Source organism: Sinocyclocheilus anshuiensis, unplaced genomic scaffold (assembly GCF_001515605.1).
Source record: "Sinocyclocheilus anshuiensis isolate Anshui unplaced genomic scaffold, SAMN03320099.WGS_v1.1 scaffold640, whole genome shotgun sequence".
Taxonomy (NCBI): Eukaryota; Metazoa; Chordata; class Actinopteri; order Cypriniformes; family Cyprinidae; genus Sinocyclocheilus; species Sinocyclocheilus anshuiensis.
The window spans coordinates 1,095,348-1,106,660 of NW_015554127.1; the positions used below are offsets into that span (position 1 = coordinate 1,095,348).

Genomic DNA, 11,313 nt, shown 5'->3' on the forward strand with positions numbered 1-11,313 from the left:
TGATTTCTGCTCTCAGTGGTGTAGTGCTTAGTGAGAACAGGACTCTCATTCATCCATGTCCTCTACTGGAGCAGTGGGCCGCACCCTCACCTTCATCATTTCACCATCCTGTTTCTAATAAATGTGCATATCGTGATGGTTTGTGAACCCAGGAGCTTGCGCTCATCAAGGTCACTCCATAGCCATGTTGACGGCAGCTTGTGGGTGGAAAAAGACAATAAAAAAAGACAACTTTTCTTCAGAGACAAAAGCAATGTGGAAGTAACCTTAAAAATGATTTGAAGTTTTTTCTTTCTTTTTTCTTATCAGTAACTTTTGGATCAGCTGTCTCTAACCTGGGTAAGTTATCAGTGGCAATTTTGGGAAACTGATTTATTTATTTTGATCAATTTATTATTACTCGTAATACAGTATAGCATAGTTCGTCAAAACAAAGAAAAAGTGGCTGGCTGCACTACTATCTAATTAAAAAAAAAGTATTTAATTAAATTTAAGCTATTTAAATGATGTAATGATGTAATAAATGTTTAAATATACGGTATATCAGATTGATCATTCATTCAGGCATATTTATCAGGAGCAAAAACAATGAGCTTAATCTGGTTTTTATCTATTCTTTATCTCAGTATTAAATTGGATTAATGTAAACACGGATACATTTATGCTAAATAAAACCAGAGAAATACTCAACACAATTTTTGGGGCACTGCAGCATTTAACTACAAAGATACTCAGGGCCTCTGTGAATTTTAAACTGGTTCATTTACAGCTGTCTGAAAGAAATGATTCACTATAATGAATCCAAACTCTGCACAGCTTAGACATAGAATGTTTGATTCTTGTATCAGCTTACAAAGCCACGAAGCTGTTATCTTAAAAAAACAAAAAAACAATGTAGCATTGTTTGCCTTCTACACAGCCATAGTTTCCTAAACTGGGGTTCGTGAACTGAAAGGTGTTTTGTGAGTTAATGGACAACTAATAGATCCCCAAAATCTAAAATTATAATAAATAATTTAAAAATAAAATGCTTAAATAGCATAATATTGCAGACCATTAACTGCTGCCAGAGAACCCTAAACATGTAAAAATGTTAAATTATCGAAATTTTTACTTAATATCTCAGGAAGCACTTAAAGTAAATATTTTAGGTTGAGTGGGTTTGGCTTACAAAAAAGTTTAGGAATCCCTGTCCTAAGCAAAAAGAAGCTTGTTGCTGTAAACTACTGTCTCACTGCTGAAAAAAAATTAGTTAATTTACTAGTATTGCTGCTGTTAGTTACTTCCCAATGCTGATCAGTGGCATACAATATTAGTTCTTCTCTGTCAATGTTGCCCACGATGACAACAACACTGGGTGAATGGGACTCTATCCTCTAAGTAGCCACTGCACTCTTCATCTCAGCATATTCAACACCCATTACAAATTCCAATTATTACTCTCTAAGCCATACAGATCTCGAAAGCTTCTGCATCCTGTGCTGTGATTTGCTCTGTTGCCCCTTATGGGTGTCTCCATGGGAGCCATAACAGTAGTAAAATATTACCCAACTTTTTTTCAAAACATGCTGACTACAACAACATGCATCTAATTGAGAACTTGCTCACCAATAATGACTTATCATACTCTGCTCAGCACAGTGCTGATGCAGGCAGGCTCATTTAGCAAGCCAGAGTTTAACACTTAATGAAGTCTGAAAATGTCAGATGGAGAGAGAGAGATAGGACAAGGGGTTGCACATGGATTTGGCCATTGAAATCCTCTCACTGCAGTGCCCCCTGAGTATTTATTTATTGTTACAACCTTCATTTACACATTTGCTTAATGGGCAGTTCAGTGAAAGTATATAGTAGTGCTATTTTTATTTATGTTTTTGCCAGGTCAGTAGGTTAAGTGCGTATCATAGCCATTCCCTGGTGATGAAAGAGGTAATGTAATGCATCACTCTCCTGATATTCTCCTGCTAAAGCAGGAGTAGCAGGCCTGTTGTTGCTTTGCCACGACCTCCACTGTAATCTGTCAGTCAGCCTAACTGTGGCTAATTTCATTTCATTTTCTTTTATAAGTCATTTTCCCCTAGACTGTTGTCTTTCTGTCAAAATATATACTGTCTGTCTTCAGTAGGTGGTGCTGAGGTTGATGTATTTAGGTAATCTTCTGGATTGGTTCTTCATGTATCTCTCTCACTGCATAAAACTATTTACGCTTGGCCACATGAAGGCCAGATCAAAGATCTCAATATTACCTATGGTGTCCCACAGGGGTCAGTTCTTGGCACCATTCTGTTCCTCAACTACATGCTCTCACTAATTGAGATCATAAACAAAAGAAGCATAATGTTTCACAGCTATGCTGATGATAAACAGCTTTATTTTAAAACTACCCCCTGCTTCCACAGCACTAAAACCCATTGCCTTTATAGAATCTGCCTGTTTGCAGCCATAATCATAATGTTTTAACCCATTTTAAGTACTCTTATCTACTTCTCTTCTCTGAGATTGCCTAATGCAATGAAAAGAGCTATACTTATTGAAATGATTATTAGTGATGAGGTAATAGTGAAGATAAGATTGATATATGCATTGAGCTGGGCCTGTATATGCTAGATATAAATACCCTGATAACTGAAGCTCTATGTATGTTTTCAGTCCTTTCTTTGCCTACTGTACAGTGATGGTAGCTATTGTTCTGTTGGGGTGACATAGATGAATGGAGGTATGGGTGCTCTAATTGTTTCTTGTGAAGGGGGGCTGTCTATTCCTCCTTAGAGGGAACCTCCACTTTTCTTTTCTCTGTGCACAACTAACCAAGAGCTGTTTGCTTACTCGCACAGCCAACCCATCTTCCCTTTTCATATCATGCATTAAAAGGGACATCCTCCCTTTCTTTTCTACCCATCCAGACCTCTCTTTCATATTCTCCTCTAATTTCTTCACTGTTTCTTCTTGAATGACCCTTCGCCTGACCCTTCGCCTTCATCTGCAAAATTACTTTACCATTCTGAGCTGCAGTATTGGGGTATAACTAAAAAGTAATAAAAGTAACAATAATACTAACATACTACTAATACTGACATTATTTTTAATTGGATCATTTTAAACCAATTTCAGTCATTTCATTTAAAAAAAACCTTACCAATTCAATGAGACATTTTCCATTATGCTGCTGTTCATCTCTTAATTTTATTTATTTATCAATCAATCAGTGCTTCTTTCTTTATGTTATGTCATTAGATGGCGAAGTGACTATTTGAACTGTCATTGAACATTTATTTAAAATATTTGTTAAAAATCTCTGATTCATTTAAGAAAGAAAAATATTATGAATGAGTCATTGAATCAATCATTCATTCAAGTAATTCGTTCAAAAATGCTGAATCATTCAGGAACCAAACTTAACATATTTAGAACTAGCAACGACAGATCTTGAAGTCGTAGCGTAGGAATGTGGCTCCATACACAATGTATTTGGGATATTGTTTTTTTTTTTTTGCTTATTTACATATTTGTCTGCCTAACTGGTTGTATTATTTGTGATTGGTATATCATATATCGGCACTCGGTGTGTGCTATTATTCATTCATTCATTCGTTTGTTTGTTTTTGTATTTATTTATTTCCCCTGAAATGGGTAACAATTTCAAAGTAGATTCTCTGTCACTGCTGGGTTGCGTCATGAGCCGGGTGATGACATTGACTGCAATAAATTGAGAGGTTGATCCAAGAATGGTTTTGGTTCAATTATTAGCTTTGTTCAGTCTAGGGTTTGCATGGATGCCACAGTCAGAGTCGAGGCCACCTCAAACGCTCAACTCCATTAATAATACAGCTTCAGCAGGGTCTCGGCCCCCACCGCCTGCATAACAAGATGTGCCTTGAGTAATGTTCTCATCTGCTGGAAATAACACAACTAATAGTGAGATGCAACAAGGCCCTGCCGCTCCTATTATCAATATGTGGCAGGAAGCGAGAGAGGCTCCGCGGCAGATGCAAATTAGAAAGGGAGAGAAACTTGTCAGACTCTGAAACTTGTCACTGCTGCTGAAATCATTCTAATCTTTTTACCGAGGTGAGACCACAGGAGAGCACAACAACATGCAGGCCTGTGGCGTATACTGTAGTCACATCCTGTACGTTTGTGAGAAATGATACTGTTTAAAACATGTGATGCAGCTATAGAAATCCACTTACCTGGATAGTGCTTTACGCCTCAGTGCTTTAATGCATTGTGTGTTTGTGCATTCTTTTTTCTATGCATAATGTTTGTTTTCTTTTACGTTTATCTTGTTGTCCATTGTTTTCCCTTTTTCCCATGATGCCTCTGAAGCATACCTTGATGATGATTTTGATGAATTCGATGACCCCTTTGGAGATATTCCATTCAGTAAGTTGCCATTGAACCTCAATCCCTGTGAATATGTCCAAATTGAATTCAATTTCCTGATCCTCAAGCAATATATTTTGTTATGTTTTATGTATTTGTGCGTTTCAGTCCGTGTGCTTGTAAAATAGACGGTCATTTCCTGTGTAGCCTCTATTAACCTGATCCACCTGCTCCTGTTTATTGTGCCCAAGTTAACTGCCCACCTATCAGAGGTTTCCGGCCATCATATGAGACAATGTCCTCTGTTATTTGTTCATCATTGGCCTTGCCACTAGCAATATTGAATTTCTAACCATTTTATTTAATATTTCTCAACTTGCTTTCCACGGATGCAACAAAAAAGGGATCAGGGCACTCTTCCCTGGACTTCAGAAAGGTACATGCTGAACTAAACTAGCTGTTGGTGAAATTAGTGTGAGATAAGTTTGATGTGGTTGTTAGTATTCAAAAGCAGTAGATTTCTTTGCATCACGGGACACTATTTCACCACTTAACATTGCCATTTTTTAATTTGGTTTCCTGTATTTGAAGAAGATTTCCCCACAGACGCTTTTTGCCTTTAGATCCAAGCCTTATTTGCATTGTCTTAAAGCATGGATTCATCGGAAATGCTTTCTTATTGAATTTTAAAGTTTTCATTTGTGGCCAATTATGCAGTGAAAGCAGACCGCATTCTATTTGGCTTTCTCTCACTCTGAGATAGTCTCCGTGATCCCAGAACAGCCTGCTGATGTGTATTAACGTGACTAATCATCTCTCTGATCATCAGAATAAACTCGCAGAACCATGGTTCCCCAAAGGGAACGAGACGCTTTGTCGGAAACGCTATGGGAATTCCTCTGCGTGACCGCATACTGAAGCACGTGTGAAATCAGTCCAATAGAATAGCAAAACATCACAGACAGGTGACGTAGAGTCCAGGAAGCTATAAAAACGAAAACGGCGTCAGCTTCTGATAGGTTGAAGCAAGTGCTTACAGGGATGCAGGAAGTATGGCAGGCGACGGAGCATCTCGTTCTCTTCAGGGAACCATGGTTACATATGTAACCTAGGGACGTTCCCCTTCAGGAACTCAAGCTGCGTCGGAAATGCTATGGGAGCGAGAATACCAACTCCGCCATACTGAAAAATGACTGTCTAGTGTGAAGACTGCATGCACAGTCTCTAAAGTCTAAAGTCACAGTCTCTAAAGCCTAGAGTAGTTCCCAAATCTAGGATATAAAACCTGACAAAAGTGAGCGGGGTAGACCAACCCGCAGCCTCACAAATGTTGTGCATATAGACACCAGATAAGAGGGCCTTTGAGGCCGCCATACTCCTAGTAGAGTGGGCCCTGACCCCCAAAGGTGACGGGAGGTCAGAGGACTTGTAGGCGAGGGAGATATCCTCAACTATCCATCTGCTTAATGTCTGTTTGGTCGCCTGAAGACCTCTCTTGGGCGGACCAAAGCAAACAAAAATTTGCTCAGACTTTCTCCACAGGGCAGCTCTGTGGACGTGCGTGTCCAGTGCTCGCACACTAAATTAAGCTTCTCCTGGTCTGGCTCCCAGAAGGGAGGAGGACAGAATGCCTGAAGCATTACCGGCCGCGGAATCTGAGTAGGCATCTTTGGCGCATAAACAGGCCTCGGGTGCAAAAAACCTTTGACTATCCCAGGTGCAAATCCAGACATGATGGGGCCTCTGAAAGGGCCTGTAGATCACCAACCCTCTTAAGAAAGGAAATGGCAAGAGGAAACACTGTCTTAAATGTTAAAAACTTCTCAGAAACCTCCTGTAGAGATTCAAAGCGAGCCTTACTAAGCCCCTCCAAGACCAAGGCCAGATCCCATGCCGGGACTTTAGTGCGTAGAGCAGGCCTCAGCCTCAAAGCACCATGGAGGAAACTGGTTATGAGCGGGTTTCTTCCTAATGATAAACTCTCCAAAAAGACGTGGTAAGCAGATATGGCCGCCACGTATACCTTTAGGGTGGAAGAAGTCAACCCTGCAGAGAATCGTTCTTGCAGGAACTCCAGCACTGAACCAACCGGGCAATTAACTGGGTCCAGCTGATGATCTCCACACCATAAAGTAAAAAGCTTCCACTTCAAGGCGTACAGTTTCCTCGTGGAGGGAGCACTGGAGTGAAGGATGTTCTCAACAACCTCAGTTGAGGGCCAGAATCTATGAGATGTGCCCCGACCCATAGTTTCCATAGGCCACACTCATAGTTTCCATAACTCCAGGTGGAGATGAACGATCCTGCCGCCCTCTTGAGTTAGAAGGTCCCACCTGATGGGAATCACCCAAGGGGAGCCGTCGAGAAGGGGTACAAGGTCCGAGAAGCATACTAACAATAGAGAGATCCCATCCTGGAAGAAGAGCAATCAGGGGAAATGCGTACAGACAAAGCCTTGGCCACGCCTGGACCTTGAGACAGGAACCAAGGCTTCTTCCACATGGCTAAGGCACAAAGGCATTGCCGCGTGACCTTGATCAAGTAAAATGTGTTGCCCCTCGGGGTAAACCCTTTGGTCCTGAGCCACCACTGCAAGGGTCTCATGTACAGCAGGCCAAAAGTAATGGCATTGGACGCAGCTGCCATCAGACCCACTAGTCTCTGAAACTATTTTACAGTGAGTGTCTGGCCTAATCCTTCAGGGATAATGCTGCTTCCGAGGACAGATAGCTGACCAGCATCTGTTCAACCCATGGCATCATCCCATTGCCGTTGTCTTTCAGCCCCAAAATGTTGGAGTACATTGATACATTGGGGCTGAAAAGACAAGCTGAATACAGCCTTTCCCATGATCTAGACACCTCAGTGTGAAGATCAGGGAAGAAGGAAAGGCTCCGGTGTGGAGGAGGTGACTTGGAGTCAGGAAATGCTCATCCAGTTTACTTTTAGGACAAACATCCTGCTGCTAAGCTGGCCACTCTATCTTTAGCCTATCAACAGCGTGAGTCACCACCTCCAGCAGCTCCTCATACTGAACAGACTGAGGTGACGAGTCCTCAGTCTCACTTTGTTCCTTGCTTGCCACATCAACCTCCTCAGAGGAAGTGAGACAAAGCATAGTGCCTTCCCTCCGGGGGAAGAATACACAGTGCGGGCTTCCGAACCCAGAGAGGGAGCAGTGGATCTAACAGGTGAAGGCAGAGGAAAGGCCATGCCCATCTCCAACCACTCTGCCAGATCCATTTGCGATCCCCACAATCTCAATCGCCGCTGTGACTCAGCAAAAGCAGGACCAGAACTGCGAGGACCGCGAGTTCGATCACTTTCCTCAAAAAGTGCCACATGGGAGTGGAGCGTTCGCAGCGGCAGCTGCTCAAAATGTGCACAATCAGCACCCTCATGATCCGATCCCAAACAAACAATGCACAGATCATGTGTATCCCCACCCATAATGAAACGCTGGCAAGGAGGAACACATGAACTGAAATGCTGCTTGTCACTCGTCATATCTATGAACGGAATTTGTGCACTGGCACAACACACACACTTCAAACAGACTATGTTTTTCACAGACACAACACAGAGCGCTTGCTGAAGAGCAGAAGCTGACGCTGTTTTCACCGGATGCGCTTTTATACTTCCTGGTCTGTATGTCACCCGCCTGTGACATTTTGCTATTCTGTTGGACTGATTTCTCACGTGCTTCTGTACGCGGTCACACAGAGGCATTCCCGTAGCCAGTGGCGTGCACGGGGGTTACATTTTCGATGCAGCTCGAGTTCCTGAAGGGGAACTGACATTCTCCTGTGGATAATGAATCAACCCCTTCCTCGAACTCGACATCTAAATTCAAATATAAAATGCAGACATTGTATGATAAGGAAAATAAAAGAGCCATCAGACAGTGCCATGCAGATTCATATGAGGAAGAGGTGAGATTTCATCAGTCACAAACAATCATTGTGCCACCAAAATGGAAAGGAGCAGTTCAGAGGTGACCTTGTAAATACAAAGCTTATTGGCTGCCATGTGGAGTTGCAAATCAGAGGATTTGAAATAGCATTAGAAATAGCATTTCTTCTCTCTCTGTTAGTGGTATTAAGAAAAAAGAAGAGGGAAATTGACATGCAGCACACACGCACACTCGGAGATCCGCTCGTAATGCCCTTGATGGTCGATCAGGACTTAGAAGAACAGAAGACAAGACCCCATGCAATCAGTGCTGCTTACTGGGTCTGATTGATTTGCTTGTTTCTGTGTTGTCAGTCTTTTCCTCCATTGTGGCAGATTGTGTCTCCAGGAAAGTGTAGGACTTTTCCCCCCATCCATTATGAACTCTATTAATCATTACTCTTTAACAGACTCTGTAACCAATTAGTTTCAATGTTTGGCAAAAACAGGATTTTCAGTCCATTTATCATGAGCATTGTATAATTATTAAAACAATTACCTTCTCGGCAGAATGTGCCGTTGCTGTTTTCCATCAGGGGACGTGAAGGGCCCACATCTCCCGGTCCTCCGTTCTAAATGGTTTTGCAGTGACAGCTTAATTTGTGTATTGCATTTTGATTGTAAGGTGGCAAACGACAATAGTGAGTACTTGTTTAGCCTTGGGCCCTTTAATGCATCTGAGTTCTTTTCTCCTGTTAACTTTTTTTTTTTGTGCAATTTTCTTGAGGTAGGGGATGGTAAATACTATAGCTATTGCAAGTGGACGCAATGATAAGACAATGGAATAGTAATCTATGGTTGACATGTAGTTAAAAGTCTTGGTGGTGATGGGACACTAGGCTAGCAAATTATGGTAAACTACACAAAAAGTCTTCAACATCTTATAAAGATTTGATGCCATGAACCTTAACCGAATATTATATGATATATTATTTGGCCATTAACGAGGTGATTATTCTTTTTCTTATTATTTTAATATTTCCTTTTTGAATCTACTGCAGAATATTTGTATTTGGAATATTTATGATTGAAAGTTTTTAGGTAATTTGATGAGACTTGAACACCTTGCAATTCATGAATGTTTGTAAATGTTGTAACAAGTAGTTTTATTATCAAAATAGCATTTTTTTTTTATTCCTATCTATTTATTTTACACAAACCATTTCACCCTCTCCCACACAACCTGGTGGACAGATCAAATCTGCATACCCCGACTTTCAACAGTTGAGTAGCAGCCAGTCTGATCTGAATAGGTGATTTTAGTCAGCTCTTGCCATTTTTAAATGCAATATGCATCAGACGCTCCATGAATGGTCCGTGGGTGGTGTCGTCTGAGGCCAAGTCTGGTTTCTGCTGTCCTTCTACACCCTGAAGGATTGCTCAGCAGTCACAGTGCTAATTAATTACAGCGATAAAGCCATCTGGCTATCAGTAATCCCAGGTAACAGCTTCAGACAGCTTTCAGCTGTCATTACATCGTTAGGGGTTATGCTGTATCATGGCTAACATATGCTAATATTGAGGCATAATGTTTTCACGCTGTACCATATAGCTGATTTGACTTGTGATAATAGTAGGATTTTATTCTTGGCTTTGGCATTTCAAGTTGCCATTTCTTTCACACCTACTCTCAGCATTCTTCCTTCCCTTGAATATCCCTCCATCACGTGCATTTTCAGATTCTTGCAGTGAAGCCGATGGCCAGATTCTGTTTGTTTTGCCAAAATCTTCGGGTTAGTTAATTAACGAGAGTATCAGGGTGTAATGGTCACAGTGCTCCGGTCTGGTCATTTTGACAACACTGCAGGAGATAGAGAGAAAGAATAAGAGATGTGGACTTGGAGAGAGCCAGACAGCATAAAAGGTTAAGAAAATAGGCCTTGTGCAAATTTCGCCCACGGTGCAGCATAAAGATGGAGTATATTTCTAGTTGTGGTGATAGATGGTATAAATTAATGTTTACTTCCCCCTCTGGCACAACATTGCTTTGTTTTTCTCACAGCTGAGTTGTTGTTTTTTTGTGTGCGGTCTTATAAGTTGGTACTGATTCCAGAATTGTCTCCAGCGTGTCTATGTAAAGCCTCACATCATATTCATCTCAACCTGCCAGAAGAATCTGATCGGTTTGCCAGATCAGGCAATGAGATTTTGGTGTCCAGAAACTCTCAGAAGTTACATGGCTCAATTATTATTCAGTCCACGTCTGCTTAAAGATCTTCCTCCCAGCCCAGAGGCATTATGGGACGCCCACCCCGGTGTGCTGCAGGCCAACCACCATCAGCTCAGTGTGGCCCCTTGGAGGGCTTGGCAGGTGGGCATAACTGCATGTGTGATGCTCAGACTTACTGGCAGGCTTGCAGATATGCCTATTAGTAGGGTGAGCAGGAGTCTCCATCCCGCAGAGCGTCTCTTAACACTCATCATCTTTACTGGTTTATCAGAGCCCCAGCAGTGTGTCTGAAATCTCCCAGATAGCCGCCAGCCCTCCCCCCTTCTTCCTCTCAAGGTGACCAAACTGACGCGAACCTCCTGCCGTTTTCCAGGAAAGTGTTGGGGTTGGATGTCTGAGATCTTTAGCCTCTTCAAGTCCTGCTTAAACCTCTCTCCTGCCATTCATTTATATCCCTCGACACATTTGTTTGCCCCACAGACTGCACAGTTAAATTCCGCTTAAAGGGGTCATATGATGCGATTTCAATTTTTCCTTTCTCTTTGGAGTGTTACAAGCTCTTGGTGCATAAAGAAGATCTGTAAAGTTGCAAAGACTAAAGTCTCAAATCCAAAGAGATATTCTTTATAAAAGTTAAGAGTCAGCCACGCCTACCTAAAACGGCTCGTTCTAACACGCCCCCACATATCTACGTCACGATGTGGGAAGATTTGCATAACGCCGCCCAAATGTTCATGCAAAGAAAGAAGGCGTAACTTTTATTCTCTCTGTAGTATTGTTGTTGCTGCAGCCATGTCGTGAAGACGCTTTGTGCTTCGTTGTGAAAGCGAAACTACTTTGGTCTTCCAAAAGAGGACGATATCCGCTTC

General features: G+C 41.9%; 1 protein-coding gene across 1 annotated transcript in view; it reads left to right on the plus strand.

Annotated features, from left to right (window-relative positions):
• Window positions 1-11,313, plus strand: part of LOC107670182 (teneurin-2-like) — a 613,574-nt gene that overhangs the window by 396,863 nt on the left and 205,398 nt on the right. The window contains exons 9-10 of the mRNA XM_016462702.1: window positions 4,327-4,383; window positions 4,727-4,759. Coding sequence (XP_016318188.1) covers window positions 4,327-4,383; window positions 4,727-4,759 — 90 coding nt within the window. The remainder of the gene's footprint in view (window positions 1-4,326; window positions 4,384-4,726; window positions 4,760-11,313) is intronic.